Source organism: Phaethon aethereus (genome assembly GCF_964289735.1).
Source record: "Phaethon aethereus genome assembly, chromosome: 5".
In the NCBI taxonomy this organism is placed as follows: domain Eukaryota; kingdom Metazoa; phylum Chordata; class Aves; order Phaethontiformes; family Phaethontidae; genus Phaethon; species Phaethon aethereus.
Genome location: NC_138579.1, coordinates 38,260,247 through 38,286,527, shown reverse-complemented (window position 1 = coordinate 38,286,527; position 26,281 = coordinate 38,260,247). Strand labels below are relative to the sequence as shown.

The 26,281-nt window shown below is 45.0% G+C and overlaps 3 protein-coding genes across 3 annotated transcripts in view; 1 reads left to right on the top strand and 2 right to left on the bottom strand.

The window, feature by feature from the left end:
• Window positions 1–243: 243 nt before the first annotated feature.
• On the bottom strand, window positions 244–10,747 carry VTI1B (vesicle transport through interaction with t-SNAREs 1B; the record flags this gene model as incomplete). Its single annotated transcript, XM_082000385.1, has 6 exons — window positions 244–340; window positions 1,398–1,459; window positions 3,299–3,472; window positions 4,800–4,991; window positions 6,243–6,301; window positions 10,633–10,747. 6 exons carry the CDS (start codon window positions 10,745–10,747, stop codon window positions 244–246), a joined length of 699 nt encoding a protein of 232 aa, XP_081856511.1.
• Window positions 10,748–12,531: 1,784 nt separating this feature from the next.
• LOC309405699 (retinol dehydrogenase 12-like) lies at window positions 12,532–22,460 on the top strand (the record flags this gene model as incomplete). Its single annotated transcript, XM_082000548.1, has 8 exons — window positions 12,532–12,629; window positions 13,504–13,622; window positions 14,413–14,568; window positions 14,869–14,973; window positions 15,386–15,595; window positions 16,445–16,634; window positions 18,602–18,720; window positions 22,334–22,460. 7 exons carry the CDS (start codon window positions 12,532–12,534, stop codon window positions 18,702–18,704), a joined length of 981 nt encoding a protein of 326 aa, XP_081856674.1. The 3' UTR covers window positions 18,705–18,720; window positions 22,334–22,460.
• A 616-nt stretch (window positions 22,461–23,076) lies between these two features.
• The window catches only part of ZFYVE26 (zinc finger FYVE-type containing 26), a gene marked incomplete at its 5' end in the record, with an annotated part of 48,495 nt that continues 45,290 nt past the window's right edge, over window positions 23,077–26,281 (bottom strand). Inside the window, 3 exons of the mRNA XM_082000547.1 lie at window positions 23,077–23,289; window positions 24,925–24,969; window positions 25,673–25,855. Coding sequence (XP_081856673.1) covers window positions 23,080–23,289; window positions 24,925–24,969; window positions 25,673–25,855 — 438 coding nt within the window. The 3' untranslated portion in view covers window positions 23,077–23,079. The remainder of the gene's footprint in view (window positions 23,290–24,924; window positions 24,970–25,672; window positions 25,856–26,281) is intronic.

Genomic DNA, 26,281 nt, shown 5'->3' with positions numbered 1-26,281 from the left:
ATTCATTTGGTTAGGTATATACAACTTGAGACAATAAAATATTTATTACCTCTTATTACTCTTACCAGTAGTTCAAGTCTGTCTGCATTTTCCTTTTACTCCCAGTCTCTGTCTTTCTAGTGTCAATACAGTTTCAACAGAACATGCTCTCTCAGGAGAGAGTGCAATCCTCAGAGGCTTGCAGGGAACAGACAGGCCATCTGCTTCCTCAACAGTGGAAAAGCTTATCTCAGTCCTGAAGATTCATCTGCTGCGAAAGAACTTGTAGTAGACCACACCTCCTAGGATGGCAAGCTCCAGGATGATGATAATTGACAGCAAGAACTTATTTGTGGTTACTCTGGAGTTAAAAAATAAAAAACCAAAGATAGCTAGAATCAGCTTGCATAATCAAGGGGGGGGAAAAATGCTAATTTGATCACCATCTTACCTTCAATAAGTATACTCCCTGTTTTAGCTAGACCACAAAGTGCTATTCAAATAGCTCTTACCAAGCAGGAAGGCACAAACTCCTTAGTTTCCTACTCATGCTTTCCTGGAACTTCTGCTTAAATCTTCAACAGTAGCAGTTCTGTTCCTCTTCCCCTGCCTCACATAAGAGCAGAATGATCTGCTCTCTGTGCACCTACTCAATCAGTTAAGCAAAGAAGACAACACCAGTTGAACTCCTGTGCTAAAACCCACACTGTGGTGCTTTTACCTGGAACTATGTAGTGGAAGTACAGCTATAAAATCTCAAAATAATAATGTATTTTTACTACCAAAAATGATACAGTTATCATAACCTCCTGTAGCAATGGGTATAAAGGAAAGGCTGTTACGCCTGAAGTACCTACTGGAAACTTCTGCCATGAACTGATTTATAAGGATGATTAAACCCTGTAGTAAAGAGACTGTAAATACACTTAAGCAGCCAAAGCTTTAGTCATCAAAAGAAGTGTATGGTCAGGCCCAGAGTTTCTCGTATAACAGCCTAGCTACTCTTCGGCATTACTACAGGCTAAAGAGATTTGTCTGTGTCATCAGACAGCTAACTAACTAACTTAACGCAGCAGTGATTTATGGCATAGCTTTTTCCAACCTGAATAACAAGTAGTTGCATCTAAAGTTACCATTACCATCCCGCTGTAACTTGCCTCTGTCCTCACCATAATTTACCATGCGAGATGGTGAGAGACCCCGTATTAGCCTAAATGACCAGTGCAAATTCAGTAGCATCATTAAGTCATTCCCAGAGAGGAGAAAACACAAATTGGCATCTGCATGCGGGCACACATTCTGTTTACATGTTCCCTAAAGCCTCCCTGCAGTTCCAGCTGACACTCTGTTCCTTATTTTTTGCATGAAACTGGCAGCCAACGATGCCAAGTGCCACTCAAGTCAGCCATGCTACTTACCTCCTGGACATAGAACGTAGAATCTTGCGACTCTTGCTCAAGTTCTCACTTGTATTCACCAACTAAGAAGAAACAAAAGTGATCTGTCAGCTGAACGAGTATACAGCAACTCTGTAAAGATACACCAGGAAGTAGCTACTGTTGAAATGTGGCAATTAATAACAGGACAGAAGCTAACCATATATTCTCAAAATTCAGAGACTACTTTGTTCTCCATGCATGATCCAAGCTGGAAGCACTGTCTCCTTTCTAAGGAGGAAACAAGACTTTAATGTATACTTTCCCTTAAATACATACAAAGGTACACAATTTAGGATCAGTTTCTGCCCCTTCAGTTAATCTACAAATACCAGAAAGTTGGTATTTATTTTCATTATTCTAGTTGTTGACACCAGAAGAACACCATACCAACGCCTCCTCCCCAGTGCATGTCTGGAACCCTTTGAAATGCTGTTCAATTCCTAGCAAAGAAAGAACTGTGTTGCCCTGACAGGTCTAGGTGACCCAGCGGATCTGAGCTCTGACCTGTTAATAGATAATCCATTTCAGCTTTGTAATGGTCAGAAATGAACTGTCAAGTGTTTCTCAGTCAGGTATTAAGAACCACATAAGGAAGTGAGGTTACGGACAACTAAAAAAGCTGTTGTCTCCCAAACAGAGTCAGGACTCGTGGCCACTGGAGGTCTCCAGGTAACCTATTTTGCTATTCCACTTCCAAACCTTCGAGGGAAGTGAAAGGTAAGCCAGGTCACTTACCAGCACAGACACCTGCCTGCACAATTCCTCTGCAGTTTAAGCTATTGCCCTCAGCTGCAAAACTGGCCCCGCAGGTACGTTACTTTGCACTGAGATGGACTGGACCAAGCTGGGAAGAAAACTACGAAGTCCATTCAAAGCATACTAGATTGCCAGTCTTTGCTATGAAAGACCAAGCAAGAAGAAAGTCTGCTTCTAGTTGGAATGTGTGGTTAATGCAATTCAGCAATGCAACGCCCAAGAGGCTCACAATAGAAGTCACAGCTTCAGGAACAACCTGGGGATAGACTGTCATGCTTGAAGGACTGTAATATTTTTTATTAGAAAAAGAACAGATAAAATCTATACCTACAAACCTTAAGAACACATTTCCTGAAATCGAAAAACTACTTGAAAAAGCTACAGGCTGTGCTGCAATGGCTAGGGATAACTTCCAGGAAAAGGGGTATGCTTTTTGTTTTAGCTGAGCGTGCTTACTTGCCCAACTCAGCGTCCCCCTGCAAGTCACTCACCTAACAGCTTCACACTCGGGATCTCTTGTAAACACAGAAAATCCCATTGGTTTGTTACTTCCAAATTCTCGGTTTTGCATATGTGCGGAAACAAAACAAATTAACTACTTTTTGAAGCTTCCACAGTAGAAGCAGAGCTTCTGGACCCAAGGACAAGGAACAGGCATCTTGTCTGACACCACTTTCTCCCTCCTTAGCTAATTACTAACCTTCTGATATTTGTAGGTTAAGTAATTAAGCTTCTATTACATTACGTTTCATTAGAAGAACTTGCTAACTGACTCCCAAATCTAAGCCTTTACTAGTCATCTAATGGTGGACAAGTCCTTACCATTTTTAAAAATCTGTCATTTTTTTTTTCAGTAATGCTTTTTTTTAGCAGGTTTAGGTCTTAATAGCCAATCTCACACAGACACAGCAGCAGGCATTTGGCCATCATGCTTTGGGCCCTTCTACAGTAATTATTTTCCTTTTGTGAACACAGCACAGAAATGTGGCAGCTCGGATCTGGTCTGCAGAAGCATCAGTTGCATTACCATGTATAGGGAGGTCTCAGAGTAATTACTGGCATACAGTTCCCTCTAGGCTAACACCAGGTTGTTTCAATACAAAGCCCACAGCTTCTCTGCTTACTCTGCTCTTGGTGCGTTCCAGTTGCTCCCGCTGCTCCCCAAGTTCTTCAATGATATCGGTGCCAATCTGATCTGTTTCGGCCGCAATTCGGTGCGAGCGCTCAATGCTCTGACTGGCTCGGTTCAGGCTGTCTGTTCCCTGGAGAAGCAGCACCCTCTGTGACTGCAGATTAGTCTGAAAAATAACATATGCTTAACTGTTAAGCATGAAGACGAAGGCATTAGGCTTCTGACATATTAAAAAGTTAGGATGTGGCTCCACAGGCCACCCATTTGTATTAGCTGTACATGCTTCTCGTTAACTGACGTGGCCCGGTTAATTTTTAGAGTTCTTGTTCACGTTGTAAGATTACGGTCAAATCTGGTTAAACCTTGAAAAAGAAGGACACACAGCTAAAGAGTTAAAACACAAAAAAACTGTCTTTGCAGCAATTTACTTTTCCATCAAAGAACATTTACATGAAAATAATATCTCTGCTTTCCAGATGCTAACTTCTCTTTCCATTTGTATCTAAATTCAGTCTTATTTGTGACTTCACAGTTGGTTGCCAGGGAGATCAGTAGGAGTTTACAGTCAAAAGGATTAGGAACAAACAGCACTAACAGATGGAGTGCTAAGTAACAAAGATCCTCTTTTCATGCCAGTAGCCTTGGCTAGAGGGTAAGGAATGTTTGCTGACCTTGGGGTCAAAAGGTACCTCAAAATAAAGTATTTTCTTAAGCTTCGGGAACTCTAACCTACTGTGCTGCTCTCAGGTTTAGGAGGCACCATTCAAGAGGAATCAAATGCAAAAAGTTACCAAGCTACTGCAGAATGAGACACCTCCCTCAAAGCTTCCTTATCTGAGGCAGACAAACAAAAAACCCATTTCCATGAACTTTCTGTAACAGATGACAGCACTTGGAAGATAATAAGCAGATTCAGTCTAACCAGCTCAGGTAAAACCAAGCATATCTGGTAAACAAAGAATTGCTGTATTTCTTGCGTTGTAGCAGCACATTCATAGTGAATAAAGTGCTAGATGGTGACTTCTTACATTTTCTTGAAATTATTTACACCGAGATTGCTTAAAAGAGAATTCTACCAAAGAAACTGTACAGTGCATGATTCACCCACTGTGCTAGTTTTGGAGACTACAACTAGATCAGTTAACTTTTCTTCTCTGTCAGTAGCATACTTTTGTGTTTTCACTGCAGTAGGGGAATGATTAAATAAAGCATTTCAGTACAGAATGGTGTGTAAGTTACTAACCGCATGGCATTCAAGGAGTTCCGCTTTGATTATACTCATATCTTTGTTTTAGAACAGAAAAGATCTCCTTTGAGTTCCAGGTGTTCTTTCTCCTCCCTGAGATATTAATGTTACATGCAGAGAGACATACAGGGAGTTATACAAGCACAGAAGCTAAGTGAATTAAAGTAGAAACACTATAAATAATACATTTGGAATAGTATTTTTAAACAATCAGCAATGTTAAATAGAATTCATATCTAATTCTCACACTCTGTTCATTTTCTGTGGAGAAGATTCCATATTTTATATCGCCTTGACTTGAAGGGCCCAATCCCAAATCTGTGCTTCTCATCTCTCTCTGGAACATGGAGAGGTCTCTTCTGTACGCCCGGATTTTGCTCATCATTTGGTTGCGGAAAGGCAGAGGAGCGTACTTCAGTTCTTCCTCCATTTCCCGCAGCTTTAACAAAAGAAAATGTGTTTATTTTTTAAAGCACTAAATCTATACTTAGGAGCAGCTGTACTCAAAACTCGCCACCAGATGAAGGGACTCACATGTTTTAATGAGATTGGGCAAGGGGGATTAACCCCAAATCCTCCACCCCTCATCTAGTATGGAGTACACCATTCTGCCTAATGGTGTTGAGCACATATGGATTTTCAAACACACAATGCCTCAAGAAAAAAAACAAAAACAACACCACAACTGCCGAGCTTAAATGCTTGATTTTTTCTGAAACATCACTCTATAACTTCAGAATTTGCAGTTCCCACTTCCGTATCGTTTAAACATTTATAGGATGGGTGTCAGCTTCTCATCATACCTGTGCAACAGAGGTCTAACAGAGGTCTATTGGTAGGCATGCCACTAAATCACACTCTGAACATCCGGGCCTGGCAATCCAATCTGAGTTAGGATTTGTAAACCCTGGGATTTTGGATGCCTGAATTTTCACATCAACTTTTAGTGACAGTTGTTACAAATTCACCGCACTTAGAGCTGTCCACCCATATGAGCTCTCTCACAATATGAGCTCTACAGCTCATACATCACCTACACAGACAAACTTCAAGAAAACCCTAAGTTAGAGGAACAAAGCATCACATTCAGCTGTGCCTCAAAAACATCCTAACAAATAGCACATTAATATGAAAAGAAAGCTTAATCCATAGTGTCTTGCTCAAAAACCACAAGTCACGTGGGGTTTTTTTGTGTGCTGTTCCATGTCACCTGCTGTCCAGGAAGCCGATACAATAGAGGTTTCAAATATTCAAGGTCCCTGATATTTAACCACCAGACTATTGTAGAAAGATCAGATGGGTTAAGACCAACATGAGAAAAGACAGTAGAGGGGAAAAAAAGAGGCGGCAGATTCTCTACATGCCCTTCTTACAATCTCTTGCAATTTTAACTGCGTCTCTAGTACCATCCTTTGTTCAGAGGGAAGGCAATATCCAAACCGAGCACTCAAAAAAATCCCCAAAAAAGCATGTAATATTTGTCTCTATCTTTAGCTGTATACAGATACATATAATGGTCTTGACAAACACAGACACACCTACCAGATCAATTAATCAAACATTCAAAAATTAGAACATCTGCCTGCCAGAATAGGACCCATAAAGAAAGTAAAATTTGGAAGTACTGTTCTTCTTAAGGCCTCAATATTTCAACCAGGCAGAAAGGCCAGAAGCCTAGACTTATGCTTACCGTTTCATTTGCTTCACGCTGTTTCTCATCAAACTCTCGAACCAGTTTTTTCTTCTCCTCTGTGAAAGAAAAAGTACTATGTCAGATAAACTATAGAGAAATGACAACAGAACTCCAACTCAATCCATTATAGACAAGGAAGCTGCCACAGACAGCTGATTACAGAGACGCCAGGTCAAAATTTACCTCAAACAGGAACAGCCTGTTCTTACGACAACTTTTCAGAATGGGTTGGGGGCAGATAGCAGAAACCAGCCTTCCAAATGCTGGCCAGTACCTCTGGTAGACAAAAGAAGTCAGTTTTCAAACCTGAAATACTTCTCTGACCTATTATTCTCCAATCTCCACTGACAGAACTGCGTGTTGAAAAACATTTAATATGAAGGAATAACAAAGAGTATAGGTTGGTAAGCAGCTCATAAATATTTCTGTGCCAAATGTACACATTTGGCAATTACTGAAAGCTGAAACTATAATTTGGATTTGAGCAGAACACCAAGTCAATCTACATTTCCACATGAGCCCTGAAGTTCTGGGCAGATAGGGCAGTCTGCACTCTCGTGGTCATAAAGTAACTAGGTAAACAGGATAAGCATTCTAGAGTATGTGGAGTTTAAAGATGCCATCAATTATCACCTCACGTTCACAGATTAATGCCCAAATTCTTCCCTCTTCTGCAATGACATCAGTTGTTTCAATCAGCCAACAAAACTATACATTTTAGTTGTTTGAGACAGTTATTTGCTTAGATCTTTGTATCTAGGGCTTCGGAGGCCAAAGAACATGTTTCACCGCCTTTATTCTATTTTTAAACAAAACCTTAAGATACATATTTTGCATGTGTTAAAAAAACTATCATACCTCTCCAACATCCACAATCAATTATAGTTATGAAACTCTCCTTATCTCAATGGAGCAAAAATATATGATTTATAAGCTTTTGCAAAAGCAGTGAAGACGACCACCAGAGGACTCGAGTACTGCAAATGAAACCAAATTCTGTCAGAAGGCCAATAAATATGCACTAGCCTAATTAATCACTCTCAGGAGAGAATAATTCAGTCTTAAATAAAATGGTGAGTAGCAAAAAATGCAGACAGTCATCTTGGTAAAACTTCTCTAATTTGATTAAACAAAGACAAAATTAAATACAACGTTATGAAAACAATGTTGCAGTAAAAAGACGACTTGATAATACCTTTTTGTAAATATGGTCCTCTGCAAAGGAAGCAGTTTTTAAACCACTGAGCTCTCAACAGAGAACAGGAAAACATTTGAAGCAATCAAAACAATTTTATATAGCCCCTCTCATATACATGACTTGCCTAAGCTGTAGGGTTTCCTTTTCAGTTCACATTAATATTAAGGCCCAGAATTTGAACTGTAGAGAACTGAAGACAGAATTAGAACCCATCATCTGACAAGAAGCTACGGTCCCACGTAGCGCACAGAATTATTACAGACAAAGCTACGTTATGACTGTTAATACATTACACACGAGCTGGTATCAGGAAATGCAGTTTCACGCCCCAATTCAGTAGGAAATGCTGACTTACAAAGTTCCTAAATACAGTCTCCTCAACTTCTTCCACGATTTGCCACCACATACATTGGTGCTGGTGCAATTATTTGCATAGCTGGGTTGCAAGTGAAACCATGGCCATGAACTCCAGAAAAACAGCCTTCAGAAGTCAGTATTTTGTTTCATACAGGTCATTTCACTAATCTGATTTCAGTAGTGCCCTCTTAAAACAACAGCTGTCTCAAACTAAGCAAAACCCGGTGCAGTACTGAAAAAGCAGTATTTTACCTTCTTTATGTCTCCCAAGCGCATTAAGAAGACGCCACACTTATAAGTGTTTTAACCATCAGTCAAAGAAATGCTAGTTTCCAAAAGTCACGTAGCAATGGCTTGAGACTTTTTTGTTCCATATGCCAACAAGAAATCAGGCACCGTGTCTTGAAAGCATTATACTGGGTCTGGCCAAACAGAATATATTGAGGAGTTTAATTCATGTCACTCCGGATTAAACTGTAACTCAAAGTACACTGAGAGAACTTCTTTAATGCAGGAAAAGTAAAAAGTACCTAAGCCACAGTGACGTTACCCACATGCTCATCAACATTTAACTGATTTATTTCCAGTCAGTTAGAAATAGATTCAGTTGAAAAGTACACCCAACTGAATTAATTTAGAGGAAAGTACCTATATTTGAAGCTTATCCAGGCTGTTTAAAATGCCTTCTTACAAATTTGGAAAGAAAAAATTTGTTTCTAGAGCTACAAATTTGTTATCTTGTTTATACAGTGTGAAACAGCACTTCCAAACCTCTGTCCCTCAAAGATGTCCCAAGGACTACAGATTCCATCTTCCCTCGAGTTTGGGAGTGTGCCAATCATCTTAAAAGAGTATGCAAGGTATCTTTTATCACCTCCTGAAGTTTTCAGGATAAGGTAACTTGAAAAATAAAGATACACTCCCCTCCTCATAAGTACAAGAAAAAAACAAAGCACGTTAGGAGAGTGGAACACCTCCACCAGTTAGGCAAATTCCTGACTTATGTTAAACTCTCTTAGAAATAGTTTCCAAAGAGATTACCAGGATTTTTGCAGGAACAAATAAAAAAAATAGAACAGTCATATTAAAATTTCACAGCATGTCTGAAAAATCAGTTTGTAATTATTTATAATCTATTGAAGAAAAAAAATCTACAAGCATTGCAAAAATTGCTGCCTGCAAATACTCCATTTAAGCCCATTGCCCAGAATTCACTGCTCAAGACTACCCCAGTTCCATGGCACCCTGACAAAGCTTTACTTCACCAAGAAACCAACCACCCTCCTTTCTACAAGGAAATAAGGATTTCCTACAAGAAAGGGTATTTCTTCTTTTATGCTTTTTATTCTTGTTGATCGCTAGTGAAATTCAGTCAGCTTTCAAAGTTGTCACTTGCAGGTTTGAACATCCTTCTTGTACCAAACTTTCTGGAAATGCTGATGATGAGGACTGCGACCCTGAATTTAACCCATTATTAAACAGAAAGCCAGGTAAGCGATGGAACATTAAGCTTTTCATAGCCTGTGTTATCCAGCACAGGTATATTCTGAACAACCCATTGTTACGATTTTACATCTAAACACATAAAATTGATCAATACTGGGAGAATGACAAGACTATTGCTGAACGTGGCCGATAGCCCCTACTCGCTCTTGCTTACAGCTACAGCAACTCACGGTAACTCCATGTTTTTCATATGAAAGAAGTATTTAATCAAGAGATTCAGTGACATTGGTAACATTCTCCTCGTCAGATCACTTCCCTTTCAGGTTCTCAGAACACTGCCAAGTATCAAGAACTGATTTAGAAGCACAATGCCAAGTCCTACAAGTGCTCTGTCAGAGTGTTTTACCCACTGGAGTGGTATAAAGAATACCCATAAAATCGGGTTTTGCTTCTAAAGTGTAGCTCGAGAGATATGTTTTCTAGTCTGTGTGTAGGTAGTGCGCAAACCAGCATTTTAAAAGTCATTTCAAATGCAAATATTCTCCAGTAAGTCTACAAATGGTTGTGGACAGCTGTGATAAAGACTGCTTTTAGTTCTGCTGATGAGATTTCAAACAAGAGTCCAACAATGACCAAAAAAAAAAAAGAAAAAAAAAAGACCCAAAGCACAGCAGTTTAGGGAGATCACCTAGAAGCAGCATGAAATAACATCCGACAAATAACTCATCCTCAGAGATGAGGCTGAAGCCGAAAGCCCAGCCCAGCCACACTTGGCGATGGAGCTGAAATCTGCCAGACAAGACGAGTGGCTCCAGAGGAACGAAGCGACACACCTGCCTTGCCACTTACGTATTTGGGGCTTTGCAGGACCAGGCCTAATGCTCAAGAGCAAAGGGACCAGAACACAGCCGCAACTGAAAAATAAGACACAGTGAAGGCAGACCTAGCAAAGCCAGCCGCCCCCTCCAAGGAGGCCTCTACCGAAAGCCATGCGCTACATTCCTGCAGTTGCCTCGGCAAACGCCGTCCCCACACGCAGACTGGCATCAAGGGACTTTGCCCTCCCGGCGGTAAAAAAAGGTTTATGGACGGAGAAACACCCCCGACACACCTGCGACGGCCCGACAGCGAGCCCCAGCTCCCCGAGCGGCCGCCCGCAGGGAAGCCCCAGCCGGAGGGGCGGCTGCCCCCGGACCGGGAGGCGGGAAAGCACCGCCAGGCCCCGCCGCGGCCGGACCCTAGCGACAGGGAGAGAGACGGCGCTGCGGGGTCGGGCGTTCGAGCCCCGCTGCCGGCAAGGCCCAGCCCGCTGCCCGCGCAGCGTCTCGCGGGCACTACGCCCACCCCCACGCAACAAGGAACGGCTGCCAACCGCCCCCGCCTCACCGGCCGCGCTGCCCCGCAGCCGCTCGGGGACGCCGCGCAGGTCTCCGTGCAATCCCCGGAAGATCTCGTGCAGCCGCTCTAGGTGCTCCGAGGAACCGGAGCCGCGGCCCGCCATGGCCAACAGCCGCCTACGGCCACGCTCGGCGAGGGCTACCGCTGCCACCTCCCCCTGCCCGCTGGGCTACGCTCCGCACCGCCGCTCCCTCGCGGGGCACTTCCGCCATCGGCGGCGGCGTGGGCCTCTTCCCGCGCAGCCGGGCGCCCGGAACGCCGCCCGACCACAGAACCGCCCCGCGGCGGCGGCAGCGCCGGCAGCCCGCTTCGGCTTGCTCCCCGCGGGAGCAGGCCGCCACAGGCGTTGAGGGTAGGACTGTCGGCGACGCCACCCGCCGGTCGCCAGCGACGAGCCGCATCGGGCGCTGGCGCGGGCCGCCGGGGGGAGGTGGTGGTGGTGGTGGGGAGCCTCGTGGTGCGCACTGCCTGCTGGGAGTTGTAGTCTTCGTGGGGCAGGTGGCGGTGCCCGGCGCGCTCGGCTGCCACACGGCGCGACGCTTCGAGGAGGTGCGGGTGCGAGCAGGCACCGCCCGCCAGGGCCCCGGGCCTTCTGTCCCTTACGCTCTCTGGTGAAGGCGGGAGTGGGCACCGCTGACCCTACCACCACAATTCTCCCAGCCCTTGGCGTGCGCTTAGGTACACGTGTACGCCATTTCATACGTTCTGCTGGGGTTCACAGAATGACAGAATCATTAAGGTTGGAAAAGACCTTTAAGATCATCAAGTCCAACCATCAACCCAACACCACCAAGGCCACTAAACCATGTCCTGAAGTGCCACGTCCACACGTTTTTTGAACACCTCCAGTGATGATGACTCCACCACCTCCCTGGGCAGCCTGTTCCAATGCTTGACCACTCTCTCAGTAAAGAAATTCTTCCTAATAACCAGTCTAAACCTCCTCTGGTGCAACTTGAGGCCATTTCCTCTTGTGCTATTGCTAGTTACTTGGGAGAAGAGACAACACCCACATCACCACAACCCCCTTTCATGTAGTTGTAGAGAGCAATAAGGTCTCCCCTCAGCCTCTCCAGACTGAACAACCCCAGTTCCCTCAGCTGCTCCTCAAAAGACTTGCTCTCCAGACCCCTCACGAGCTTTGTTGCCCTTCTCTGGACACGCTCCAGCACCTCAATGTCCTTCTTGTCGCGAGGGGCCCAAAACTGAACATGGTATTCGAGGTGTGGTCTCACCAGTGCCGAGTACAGGGACACGATCACTTCCCTACTCCTGCTGGCCACACTATTTCTGACACAGGCCAGGACGCTGTTGGCCTTCTGGGCACACTGTCGGATCATATTCAGCCGGCTGTTGACCAGCACCCCCAGGTCCTTTTCTGCTGGGCAGCTCTCCAGCCACAAAAGTTAATATCATAAACTTTGAAATGAGGTTAAGAAAGGTTTCCAGAAGTTGAATGTCCTTCCAGGCAGCCGCTGGGCTTTCTCTTCAGATAGTTCTAGGCTTACTAATTGGAAAGCGCAATTAAAAGGGCAGTTTCAGATTGTTCCAAGAGACCCAGGTCAGAGTCGTGCGCTGCCCGGGGAAAAAAGCAGCAGGCTGCTGCCGGACAGCCGGCCGGGCGGCCTCCGGGGCAGCGGGGAGCAGGACCCACCAGTTGCCTGGTGCGAAAGGACTCGGGAGCAGCTGGTACGACCCGGGCAGGTGCTCGGCCGTTACCTGAGCGAAGAGGGGCCGCTGCGCAGGCACGCCAGGTGCGCGTACCGTTGAAGAGGCGGAGTCGAGGCGGGCGGGGCCGAGGCAGACGGGGGCGGGCCCGAGGTGGACAGGGCCGAGGAGGGACGGGGCGGGGCGGCCGCGGCTGAGCGGCGGGCGCCGGCAGTGCGCATGGAGCGGGCGGCGGCGATGCTCAGCTGCTGGGGAGCCGCGGTGGGGGCCGCCGTCTCCGTCCCCGTTCTCCTTCTCGTGGCAGCGCCCTACATCAGGTGCGTCTTACCGAGCGCGGCCCTGGCCTTTCGCGCGTATACGAGTAGCGGCGGCGGCGGCGGCGGCGGCCTCCGCCCCGCGGTGCGGCGGGTGCGGGCGGGCGCAGCCGGCGTGCGCCGCGTGTCACGGTGGCGAGGTCTGCCTGCTTGTTTGCTTGTTCTTTTGACGGGAGTACGAATGAGATAGATTCTTTTTCTCTAGCCCGCGCTGGGGCAGGGCGTTATTCACGCCTCTCCAGCTCCAGCGCCTCAGTAACACTAACGTACCCGCGGCAGGAGCTGGGGCGCTCCCGGGGCTCGCCTCAGCCCCGGCGGCGGCGCGTGGCCCGTTGGCCTCCCGCAGTCTCCGACCGCCCGGAACTTACTCTGGGCTCTGTCCCGGCCCACGGAACCGGCGGGACTCGGAGAGAGGCGGCCGGGGTGCCCGGGGGGCGGGGTCCGCCTTCTCCTCACGGCGCCGTGGCAGAGCCCATTGGCCAAGTCTCCGGAGTTGACGGCGGCAGCCAATGGGAGCCGTGGCCCCACTTGACGCAAGGGCGGGGCGGTGGGGCCGGGCTGGGGCCGGGGCGGGGCCCGGGGGAGGCGGGGCCACCTCGTGCCGGGCCGACGGGGCCGGGCTCAGGCCGGACCTCGCCGGTGTTTGTAAAGCGGGGGAGGAGGGAGGTTGGAGGGCAAGTTCACGGTGGCCCGATCACGACACGATCGTGGTCAACCGCTTCAGGTAACGACGCCCGTGACTCCTCCGGCGCCCTGAGCGCAACGGCTAGCCCGACCGGTGGGGCGAAACCGGGACGCTCAGCGCGGGCCCGAGCCCCCTAGGGAGGGAGGCAGCTGCCGGACCTCGCCCCGTGACTGCTGCCGCCCTCTCTTGCAGGAGGTATGTCGCTGGAGGACGGTGTAAGTCGACAGCTAAGCTGGAGGGGAAGGTGGTGGTAATCACAGGAGCCAACACGGGCATCGGGAAGGAGACCGCCAGAGACCTCGCACAAAGAGGCAAGTCACCGGCCCTCGGCAGCAGGCATCCCTGTGCCCGTGTGTCAGTAAGCCCCTTTTCTGTGTCTGAGGGAGGAGTATTTTACACTTACATTTAAGTGAATTGGATTCTAAAGTTATTTTGTACGAGCTTAATCTTCCAAAGGCTGTAACCACCGAGGTGCAAGTCCCCAGCTCCTCAAGTGGTTTCGTTGCTTGAACTCCAAAAATGTGCCTTGTGACACGAAAATGTTTTGCACTGCAACTCTTCTGAGACGACTGGGGAAGTTCCTGGTATCACTAGGTTTTGCTTGGATGAAGCTGGGAAATGCCATCGATCCACTGCAGTGTGCTTTAGTTATTCATGTTTCAAGCTAATTTGGTTTAAATGCTTCTTGGGTAACTGGTGAGAAGATTAAACTACCTGTTCACAATCCGTTTAGAAATTGCTCTAGCTGGAACCCAAGTATCTTCATGTGCTCCTGGCTTAACGTTCCCTTTATAGGGGCAGCTATAACCCTATCATACCAGTGTTGTGATACACACTCCTGACCTGGGAGAACCTGGTCCAAGGTGCTTCAGATGTGCATTTTCCTGGTCTGAAAACAGCTTTGGTCTGGATCGGAGCTAACAACATAGTAGGAAAGGCTTTGTCCCTCCCAGCTGCTCCCCTGCCTGATGCCAAATGCCTAAAGAAAGAATACGTTGTTTGTAAGCACTGTGCGTAGTCAGCGTGCTTGTCATAGCCCTGATTATCCAGCGTGCTCCAGTGATCTCAGCTTCTGTTCCTGCTTTTTTCCCTGCCTTGCAGGTGCGAGGGTGATTGTTGCTTGCAGAGACATAGTGAAGGCAGAAGCTGCAGCCAGTGAAATCCGAGCTGAGACAGGGAACCAGCAAGTCATTGTGAAAAAACTGGACTTGGCTGATACGAAGTCCATCCGGGAGTTTGCTGAGAAATTTTTAGCAGGTACAGTCTCTAGATCCTTCTTTTCAGTGAGAATATTTTACCAAGGACTGCTGTCGGCTCTTCTAGCAAATGGCAAATCCCTGAGCTGTGTATCTCTGTACCACGTTGGGTACTGTGGTTCACAGCAGGGGCTTGTCAGAGGCCATGAGCTAGTTTGTGGTAGGAGACTTACCCTTATTTTATTGAGGTGATGTGGCTGCAACTCAGACAGGCGTGGGTTTTTCTGGATGACTTGTGCCACCTTCTTGTCTGTCTTTGGTGTCCGTTTCCCTGTTTAAGGATGTCTGTTGTTTCTTGCAGAGGAGAAGGAACTCCATATTCTCATTAATAATGCTGGGGTAATGTTATGCCCTTACTCCAAGACTGCTGATGGTTTTGAGATGCACCTGGGAGTCAATCATCTTGGTAAGGCCAGTGGAGTCACATTTGCATCCTATATTTGTGGCAAAATCCCAGAGGAAAATCCTGCTTTCAGATTTTCTCTTCCTCATCCTTTTTGGGGAAGGATGGAAAGCCAGAGTTAGAGTTCTGGAGATGCAATGCAATGTATTTGCTTATCATGGACCCAGTTTAAGTATCTGTATATGTTACCTGGGACATTTGAAATGTATGACAGCTCCAGCTTTTTGAAACTGAGGAGCAGAACGTAATTGCCTCCAAAATGTTTAGCTGTTGATTCGGGAGAGGGTCTTCTTTTCCCTGAACTTGAAATGAAGGCAGCAGTAAGATATAACATGTTAAGTAATATGCTCTAAGTACTTTGAAATTCCAGCAAGGGAATGCTTCAGAGAAGGATGATATTTCCTCTCACCCTCAGGTCATTTTCTCTTGACCTTTCTATTGCTGGAGCGTCTGAAGCAGTCTGCCCCAGCCCGCATAGTGAACGTGTCTTCACTGGCTCATCACGGAGGCCGAATCCGCTTCCATGATCTCCATGGTGAGAAGAGCTACAATCGTGGCCTCGCCTACTGTCACAGCAAATTGGCTAACGTGCTCTTCACCCGGGAGCTGGCAAGGCGGCTGCAAGGCAAGTCCCAGAGGAAAGCAGAGTGTTTTTCTGCCTGGCTTTTGAGCACCAGGGATGAGGAAAGTGGGCTGCAGAAAGGTCTGGAAATTGGCTATGCAGAAATGAAATGGTTTGAGGCAAGGGTCATTGACAGCTCTTTGCAGGAAGAAAATATCTCTTGTCTGTGGAACCAGGAGACTTAAAACACTAATTTTCTTTACAGCAGGGCACAGGAGTTTAGTAGCTTGGCACAGTTGAATGTATTTCATTTTTCTTTGGTGCTTGTCAAAAACTAGCTGCATCCACACAGACAATTGCGGTATGTGAGTGGAAGCTGAAAAAACAGAAGGAGCTGAACTACAATTGCAGTCTCCAATAGAAAAGCTAATGCATCCTCAGCTGCCTTAAATGCTGATGACCTGTAGAACAGAAGCATTGGACTAGACAGTACCTCTTAAGTCACAACATCTGTCACAGTCGTGTCATTCAGTCCTTTTCATAAACTTAATTAGCATTTATTTTACTAAAACAGCAGCAGTGTCTTGTGTAGGAAATTACTATTACAGGAAATCAAAAGAAGCTGGAGTTCTTAAAAGCCTGATGGAAACTGCTGCTTTTTTAGCACCCAGGCCCTCTAGCACATTGCTTTGCAGAAGGCATGTAGCGACTGCAGTGTTTGGAAGGGAGTGGGGGGTGCTCCAGCAAGCAGTAACTACAGAGAACTTCACTTACTCTACCTGTATCCATGCCTAGACTCCTCCTTTAAGTTGTAGACTACCTACAGGTAGGATTGAGGAGTATATTACCCTTTTTTTTTAAAGGCAGTTTGATGCAAGCGGATTTGTCCTGGACTACTTTCTTTTGCCATAGGCACTAAAGTCACAGCAAACGCTCTCCATCCTGGTTCCGTCCATTCTGAGTTGGTCCGGCACTCATTTGCAATGACATGGCTGTGGAAGATATTCTCATTCTTCTTGAAGACACCTTGGGAGGGAGCTCAGACCAGTATCTACTGTGCAGTAGCAGAGGAGCTAGACTCTGTGACAGGACAGTATTTCAGGTGGGTGCAAGCTGATGGAGTGATATACTGTGGAAGGCAACCTTGTTGACTGGGCAAATGAGACTTCTGTCATTCTTTATTAAAAAGGGACTGTGTAAGAGGCTGGCTGGTAAGGCTGTGGGTGACAAATACTAGAGCATTATCCCTTCCAGGTCTGTTGCAGTGGATATCATGTTAGAAGAAAACCCTGACCTATGCAACGCTTCACACAATAGCAGGCTAGTAATATCACTGTAATAAAAATGCAGGAATGGCTGTCACATGCTCAGAGCTGTAATCCTGATCTGCCTGAGACTTGGGCAAATTACTTTTTAGTAGAGCTGTTTTGTTAATGAGGTCACTTGAGTCAGTCCTGGGAAGACCACTTTGGTTCTCTTTGTAGTCATCTACCCCACTGGAGCAGAAGGGGCGTGTGCCTCCAGGGAGCTGGGGGAACTGGTGGTGCTGCAGAGCTAGGAGGTAAGATTTTCAGGACTGGCGTGTGACAAAATAACTTGATTGTCCAGTGTGACAGACCCACCAGCTGGTGCACTTATCACTCTGTCCTGCAAACGGTCTTTTGTAGCTCCCACTACAAACCCTGTTGTTCCTTGACTTCTTTGACTTACTCCAGGACCCTACATAGTCATGCCTTTTCCCCTCACCAAAACTACAGCCCACAGCAGTTCCAAGTTCATAATCATCATCCTAGATTTGAAGCCTGCCATTTGAACAGATTCATGCAGATGTGTCTGTCAGCTTCCCACCAGGTGTAGAGCAGTGTAACAATACCGTTTTTTTGGGAAAAGAACAGGAAAATTTGTTCGTTTGGTTTTTTTTAATTCCTTTTTCACATGGATACTGTTGGAGCCTTTGTGTCTTTGCAGAGCTTTCCTCTTGTGATATGTGATCAGATTAGTCTCTGTAATGACTTTGTCTGATCTTCACTTGGGAGTTTGTACCATCTTAATCAGACTTGAATATATAAATAGATGTCTTAATCTTCCCTGGATGACTGTCTGTCCCGGGATATAAATGGAGCATTTATGTACTGAAGTACAGAAAACCTCTTCGGTGGATTTTAAACTCATAAAAGAAAGGAGTTTTGGATTTGGTAGGAAATTAATAGCTTCAACAGTAATTCACAACTTACATTGGACTAGCCTAAAATCCTTTCTGCTTTTCAGGCAATAGAATATAAAGCGTGAGTACAGACCTTAAAGAAAGAATTTGCATGCCACAGCAAGACTAGTGGAGTCCACCAGAGTAATTTCAGGAACATCAGAGACTGTTTGCTTGGAGCTCTAAAAATGCTAGGCTGGGTAGAGACCTTAATCCGGATGCAATTTCCTCTGTTCTCTTACACTGCCACGTTATTGCTGCATCTAGCATTAGAGATGAGAACACATGATGTCTATTCTAGACAGAGTGCTGTCTGATTGCAGTAGCTGAGAAGGAGCCACAGTTCAGAGGATAATGGAAAAGGGGATAACTGTACATAGTTATTACAGTGTTACTATTCTGGGGCAGCTTTGCCTTTCATGCAACGGCAATATAGCAGGATGAATAGGGTGGGATAGTTTAGAATGAAGGGCTGTTTGAGGGCTTTTTTGTAGTGATTGCTAGAAAAGGAGCTCCTGAAGAAGTTTGGTTAGTGTTTATGGCCCTTTTTAGTGGTATTATTGAGAATGTACACTGAAGAGTATGTAATAGAACATATATAGGCTTCTTTAACAGTTGAGACAACAGATAGAGCTAGACTTGCTTGCCAGTTCTTGGTGCCATTGGGAGATACTCTTCCCTAGCTGGTTGTAAAGAAAGCTTTCTCAAGGTGGCTTAGCACCAACCCTTGCTCATTTGCTGGATAGCATCCCACCCTTCTTCAATTGGTCTTGAAGTTAAGATGATAGAAAGCATCTCCCTTATTCTGTGTGCTAATGCAGATGGAGCTCTTTATTTTTTAAATCAAAAAGATGTTCCTCCTACAGTGATTGCCAGCCAGCATATGTATCTCCTCGGGGTCGGGATGATGAGACAGCAAAGAAGCTCTGGAGCGTGAGCTGTGAGCTCCTCGGCATCCAGTGGGACTGAGCAGCGCAGACCTCAAGTAGGTACTTCTGGGAAGGGCACTGCTGAGAGACCTCAAGACAAGAATGCTGATACTTCAGCTGCTCTAATGATGGCTCTAGGGACACAATCTAATGTGAATTTCTGGAATATTACACTTAAGGATTGAGACTTGTAAGTAACCAGTCCCACCTTCCTAGCTGGAGAATTAGAGCACCGATGCAGGGAGCAACCTTTGCTTGGTATTTCACACAACAGCCAGAGGCTATTGTTCCCTGGCTTTAGAATAGAAATGGAGGTTGCAGTCTTAGGTTTAGATTATGAAGTAACAAAGAATTAATTACTTTTAAAGTTTTTTTCTAACAGTAATAGTAAAGAGGTAGGACTTCAAACTTATGATCTGTGAGGTTATTTTCAGTTCCTACTATTTGATGTGGCAGAGTGAAAGTACTTTAGGATATTAGACTTCATGCAATACAAATGCTCTCAAGCACACAGAAACAGGTGCTGGCCTCTTTGTGCCAAGCATTAGGTAAAGTTTTTAAGTGGAATCAATTATTTTTCTCTATATTCTCTGTAAGAAGCTGGACCCTAGCCACTGAAGTATCTTGGCCTCAAATGCCCATCGATTGCATAAGTTAACTGAGGGTTGGTATATCATTTGAGAACCCAGGTCTCAGTGCAGGTGACTGTGAGGTTAAAAGCTGCAGGAGTGCTGCAATAAAAAAAATTTAACATCTCTCCTGTGAAGCGTTGAGCAAAGATGGTGTAAAAGGTGTCACAGGAAACACCCCAGCTGCATTTTAAATGACTTCAGAACTTAGAAAAGAGCAGAGTGAGTAAAGAACATCTCAACTATGTTAAAAACATTAAACAGCTTCAGCTGAGACTTTAGCTTTAAATGACAGCAAACTACCTAGTGCTAAATAGCTGAAGCAGAGGTCAGGGCTACCTTGATATTATGGTCAAGTTAGCTACAGGACAAGAAAGTAAGACTCGCACAGAAATCCTTATGTTTGTCTGCCCAGCAGCTCCTGGCCTTGGCTGGCCAAGGCTACCAGCCTGACCTTGCAGTACCATAGAGCGTGCACTGCCAAAAGGAAGCTAGGTCAATCCATGTAGTAATGGGACTGCTCCCTTGGAACTCTAGTGCGACTTTGGTGCAAATTGCTAGAGCGTGATCCATAATCAGATTATTTCTGAAAGAGTTAAGCAGTTAGAAAACAAGTGCCACAGCTCATATGATTATCTTCTGCTTCTGAAAAAAAACCTGGAAGTTTTTGGACTTGTGTATGAGCATGCCCCTGTGACCAACTGCCAGTTTGGGGAAACAAATGCTAATTTTATGATTAATTATTTCTGCCTGGATGCTATCCTATGCAGATCAGTCCTGTGCTACCTCTGAGCAGTACTAAATAAAGGCATTTTCCTTTTACAACAGGAGACCGTATCTTCCTTCAGAAATGTTGAATTGGTTTACTTGGTGTTGCTGTTATCTGCACCTGCTTTACTAATGTAGAGAACTCAGTTTGGGTAACATTTTAAAGTTCCTTTGTCTTTCTCCTTGTTGCTCTACCTTTTTTCCTCCCTCTTTCTTTCTGCTTCATCTTGAACATGAAGCTAAATCCACAACTACAACATAGCAGTAGAACACCACCTAGCATTGCAGGCTTGGCCTGCTTTCTCTGTGTGTGATTCTGTGATCTTGAAAGTGGCTTTCAGGAACAATAGAAGCGACTTTAAAAAAGCAGGAAGAGGCTCTACGCTGAAGTATTTTGCCCTTGCAGGTCAATACTCTTATGTTAAATCTTCTTTAAGACAGATACACACATACTTTACCTTGGGCAAGTCATTTATATATTCTACTAGATTGATGTGTAAAATGAGGGAACTAAAGCTGATTTAGCTGTCTCAAAGGGAGGCTTATAAGGGAGAGTTAGATTAACTTGCAGTGCTCTCTAAGGAGGATTACTGGTCTGTGACAGTATATGTATGAGGCTGAGCTAGCTAGCTACCGGGAGGACTTCTAAAAATGTGATATCCCAATTGATCTAAATGTTGAGGACAGGGTAGCAGAGAGATTTTGCATGACAGAACAATTCTCCTCCCTAATTATTCTGCTAGGCATAGCCAAAAGCAAAATACAGACCTAGAAAGAGATCCCAGCTGTGCTGAGATAAAAAAACAATCAGAAGATACATTAACAGTCATAATACTTTATTATTTTTTTTATTGTAAACAAATCTTGGTCAATTAATAGAGGAGTTTTTAACTGGCAGCATTCAATCCCTTTTTGATGCTCAAAAATTCAAAGCCCCTTGATAATTGCACTATTTGTGACATGAGGCAGTTAGTCAGGATCAAAATTCCAGTTCTGCTGGTAAGAGGAATATCCCTATGATTCCAGGTTAAGAACATCAAATGAAACACTATATAAAGTGCATAAGGTACAGTGCAAAGAGGTCAGGAAGAAAGGCAGGTACAGAACTGACTAGTCTGCATGGCAAACTCCACTCTCTGTGCTCTATACAGCTGAAGGAACTCAAGCAGAAAAGTAGGTATTACAGCAATGCAGATCTGGATACCTATGAACAGTAAAACCTCCTCCCCATAATTAGAGATTTGGAAATGACTGAAGACATGGATAAGTGTCACGTTTTAGGATTAGCTTAATGGCTGTAATCTGATGGCAAGCTAGGTCAGTCTGATCAAGAAAATAAAAGGAGCTTTCATTAGTACTGCACACTGATGACATAATGCAAATCTGTGATCAGGAGACTCTGAAAGCTAAATGTGGTCATTTCTGACTGCTTAGGTCTAAGACATGTCTAACCCTGCTCTAGTGAGCAGGGCACCTCAAAGAGAAGGGTTTGTGTCAATGGGGTGCTGCTCATGAAACACTAAAGGAGATGGACCAAGTCCTTTCCAACACCACAGAAGTCTGTTCTGTCACTACAGTGAGCTTGGGGACAGTGCAAAACTCTATGACAGTTCCAATTATTTTATGTACTAAAACTATTTACAGTTATATCACTTCAGAAAACCTGTTTCTTTTGAAGTAAACAAACTTTTTAACAAAAAAGTGAACTAGTTTTCCTACCTCTTGGACTGAAATACATGTAAACAGCAAACACAAACTCTTGGGGAGTGCCATGTTTTGTTCTGTTTCTATTTGAAGGTTCTACCACTGCCTACTTTTCTTCTGCCTGTTTCTCATATCTCAGTCATGGTTGCAGCTGCTTTTTTTAGCATCCCTGGACACAGCCATTACACAAAGATTCCTGCTTTTTCATAAAACTGAGTTAACCAAACACTTCCAGAGTAAAGCCTGTCAATATATTCTATACAGTATGTCCAGTTAATAAAAATGTAGTCTGGTGTTTTACTGTACCTGACAGGGACACATTATTCTGGTAAGAAGCAAATAAATCCCTGTGTGACAGGGATAAAGAGCGCCTGTTGAATTTTACCACAGCTTGCTCTATCCGTATTGTTTGCTACACCCGATGAAAAACTGTGGAAGTTTACTGGCAACTGTTTCAGTGATAAAGCTGCACTGCAACAATTTATTGGGTATTACCATAGCAAAGAAAGAGCTATGTGATTTTTCAATTATTTTAAAGGATTATTTTCCCTTTGTGCTCCCCTTACAGGATATGCCCTTTATAACTTCATCCATCTAGTAAGGGCTCAAGTGCCATATGTATGGCACACATCAGACAGTGTGACTGGTAAGTAGAAACCTACCATGAAGAATCAGTTCCAACCTTTTCAAGTGAGCTACAGAAATTGGGCACATTGTTGGGGCAAGAAAAAGAAAAAAGAAGAGTAACAATAGTTTGTATTAGAGACTTTAAAAAAATCTCTACATTTCAGTCTTTGTAAAAGAAGATCTCCCCAATCTTGAAAAAGTTTACAGGAAACCCACAATCACAAAAAATTTTGTACTCTAGGCTACACTGAGTTGATGAGATTTTTCTGTCCTCTCAATATAGGTTTTCTGGATGAAAAATAAAAAACATACAATAAAGTTCAGTGCCTTTCAAAAAAAGAAAAAAAAAAAAAAATCAACCAAAAGACCAACAGCAAACCCCCCAAACCAGAAACAGAAGTGCTCCCTTCCATACACCTATATTCTTGCTTGTTCAGTTTGAAACTGCCCCACCCCCCACCCCATCAAAAAGATATCCAAAAACACCCTGAGGTAGTGACTTTGTCAAAATACAGGACTGGCACTTGTAATTTAGTTCCCTTCCCTTCACCAGAGGCACATTAGCAGCATCCATTTGCCAAATATCAGTCAAGAGTCTTTCATTTTACAAAGAGATTGCTGAACCACACACCTTTAAGCTCTCGTGAAGCCTTCCCCTTCTGTATGATGGTGAATGTCAACTACTTGTTACTTCCTAGTGCCCTGCGGAAGCCGATTTCTCATTTTGGGCTGGTGCACTGAGAGCCATTGGGCACAGATGGCCTTCACAACGTCATCTCCACTGTTCTCGGCCAGCTGTCGCACGTGCTGGACTAGCTGCAGTGCTCTGGTCTTCTCCTGTCTCACCGAGACTAGATAGGCAGAACGCAACTTGTTGCACATCACATAGGCCTGGATCTGAAGCAGAAGAGGCAGTCAGAACTCGGTTAGAAAGCTGTAGTAAATTAACAGCACAAGATTCAGGAAGGATTCACTGGAAGTATCTAGTCCAGAAGCCTGTTGTACAAGGCAGTAGTAGCATATTATGAAGCTGAGTATGGGATGGAGCAGATACCAATGTAAAAGATGAATAGACAGCAGTATTTTACTCAGCTTGTCTCTTGTGGAAACTCCTTTACTGTATCACCATGAAATCAACATCAGGAATCCTATCTTATGCATTGAGTTACAATATCCTCACAGCACAGTCATTTTCATCCATTGCTGGTTCTAGAACAGCTCACATCTTTCAGTAATACATCTTACATAAAGGCAGAGCGAAAAGCCCATTTGTCAATCTGCATGAAGCACTGACTTTCAGTTGGAGCAGGACAGAGGAGAGTCACAAAGACTTTATTCCCAGCTATGCCACCCATGATCTATGACAATCCACAAATGCTAAGCCACAGCCTCTTCATCTATGAACATGCATCTAGAGTAAACATACTTATCTGTGACTCTCCAGTAGCTTGGCAGGCTGGTATGAAAGCTAACAAAGAAACTAAGTAGTTCAGGCCTCACTATCAGAATTGGAGAAGTTTTATCATTTAACGCTTGATCATAATGGAAATAGTCTAATCTTGAAACAGTAAACTGAAATGGTCATCTTGGAGGTATGCCGATTGTCCTGGTTTCAGCCAGGATAGAGCTGGTTTTCTTCACAGAAGCTAGTGTGAGACTGTATTTTGGATTTGGGATGAGAAACTGTTGATAATGTGCTGATGTTTTGGGTTGTTGCTAAGCAGTCAAGGACAGTCCAGCTTCTTGTGCTGGCCTGCTAGCAAGGAGGTTGGGGGTGCACCGGAAGCTGGGAGGGGACACAACCAGGACAGCTGACGCAGACTGGCCAAAGAGATATTCCCTACCATACGACGTCATGCCCAGTACATAAACTGGAGTTGGCCGGGGGGCAGAAATCACTGCTCGGGGACGGGCTATCGATCACTGGGTGGTGAGCAATTCCTGTATTGGGCATCACTTGTTCTTGTACATTCCTTTGTTGGCATTATTATTGTTATCATTGTTGTTTCTTTCTCTCTTTCTGTCCCATTAAACTGTGTTTATCTCAACCCACGAGGTTTTTTTTCTAATTCTCTCCCCCGTTCCACTGGGGGAGGGAGAGTGAGTGGCTGCGTGGTGCTTAGTTGCCGGCTAGGGCTAAACCACAACACTGATCCTCATCAGATGTCTGCCATCACTGGACACTTACATGCACCTACTTGAAAAACTGGGTAACCAAATCAACAAACCCACCAATGAGCCTCTATGAAATACTTTTCCTCCCACTATAACAAATGCCTAGCCCTCACTTTGAGGACTGTCGAGGAACCGACAGGGATCTATCAGTACTTTCATGATCACAGCTCTACAGTCACAAACACCATAGCCTTGAGCAACTCACCATGTTTTCTACAATCTAGGAAGTGGCCTTCAAAACTCTGGCTTGATTGAGGATGAGAGAGAAGATGGTAAAAAGAGAGCACGTAGCCTGTAGATCAAGACTGGGCTGTTTAGCTCTCGCTAAAGAAGGTCCTCTATTGTACTTTTACTTACCTTGTTTTCATCACTGTCCATATCCTGAATCAGGTTATCGAGATCCTGCATCCAAAGAAGGGAAAAGGTGTTCACATTTAGAGGGACTATAACTTGCAAACTTTTGCCCTGTCGGGGACCAAAACCCTGCATAGAGGAAAGGCTGCTAAGATCACAGCTAGATGTTTACATTGTCCCAACTGCCAGTGCTGCACAAAGTCCAATTCTTTCCTTTACCACAGCTTCTCCTGCCTGCCATGTCTGTGGGGTAACCCTACAAAATGCTATGAGGTCACTCTCTTGTCCCCAAGTCTGATTAGCAGCACTTCATAGAAGTCATCTTCTTCTTTCACTGGTATGGAAAAGACACTGTGGTAGGCAAAGAGAGTCTTAAAGTTGTTCCTATGGAGGCAGGAGGTTTCTGCCTCCACACATCCTCTGTGTTATCCAGGGAAGCTTCATTGAAGGATATGCCTTGCACCTCAGTCAGGAGCATTTGGCAGGATCCTGTCAGGCAAAGGTTCTCTCCCCATCATGGGTACTCATTTGGGAAGTGCAGGGTAGTAGCATGCTATAGCTACCTATCATTTTCTCTCCAAGTAGCTAGCATAAGGCAAACCACACACTCCCACCTTTAAACAATGCATCTAGTACAGAGCCAGAAGATATGAAGGACTCATTAAAAAAGCAGCACAGGATGGTTTTACTGTAGCCTGTATTGTATATAGCCATTTTACTTCAAAAGGGACACAGTGCAGGATAGAATTACCTCAGCAGGAATATTCTTGAACTCATTTAGACAGTTTAAGATAATGTTATCCCCATCATTTTTGGCTGCAACTCCAGACTCATTGACACACTTGAGGAGTTGCCGGATCTCACTGTACTTCTGCTGCTTCACCAGCTGCTTGGCCACTCTGCTGTACACTTCTGCAGCCTCCAGCTGGAAGTCCTAGAGGTAGTTGGAGTATCAAAGCAACAGGTTAAATGTTCTCAGCAGGTTCTCTCACAGGGATTCTATGCAACTGAGACAATCTCTGCTAAGGACAAAATGCATCAGTCACAAACACAACAGGCAGCAGGACCACAAATATCTTTGAGTGTGCCACCTCTGCCCTGCTATACCCTCTGTCCCAGATGGGAGGCAACTGCCAACTGCACTGCTTAAAGCAGTATCTTTCAGCAGCTCCTAACAGATGGATGAGAAGCACATAGGAAAGTTTGGAGGCTCATGTGCTATGCTGAGTGATAAGCACCTCAACTTCTACCCAGACGTGAGGAAGGCAAGGTCCCCAGTGAGAGTTTCCAGTTAATTAGCTTCGCCCTCTCAGCCAGGAGAACAGTACGGAGATAGCCCTGGCCTTCTTTATTCACTGTG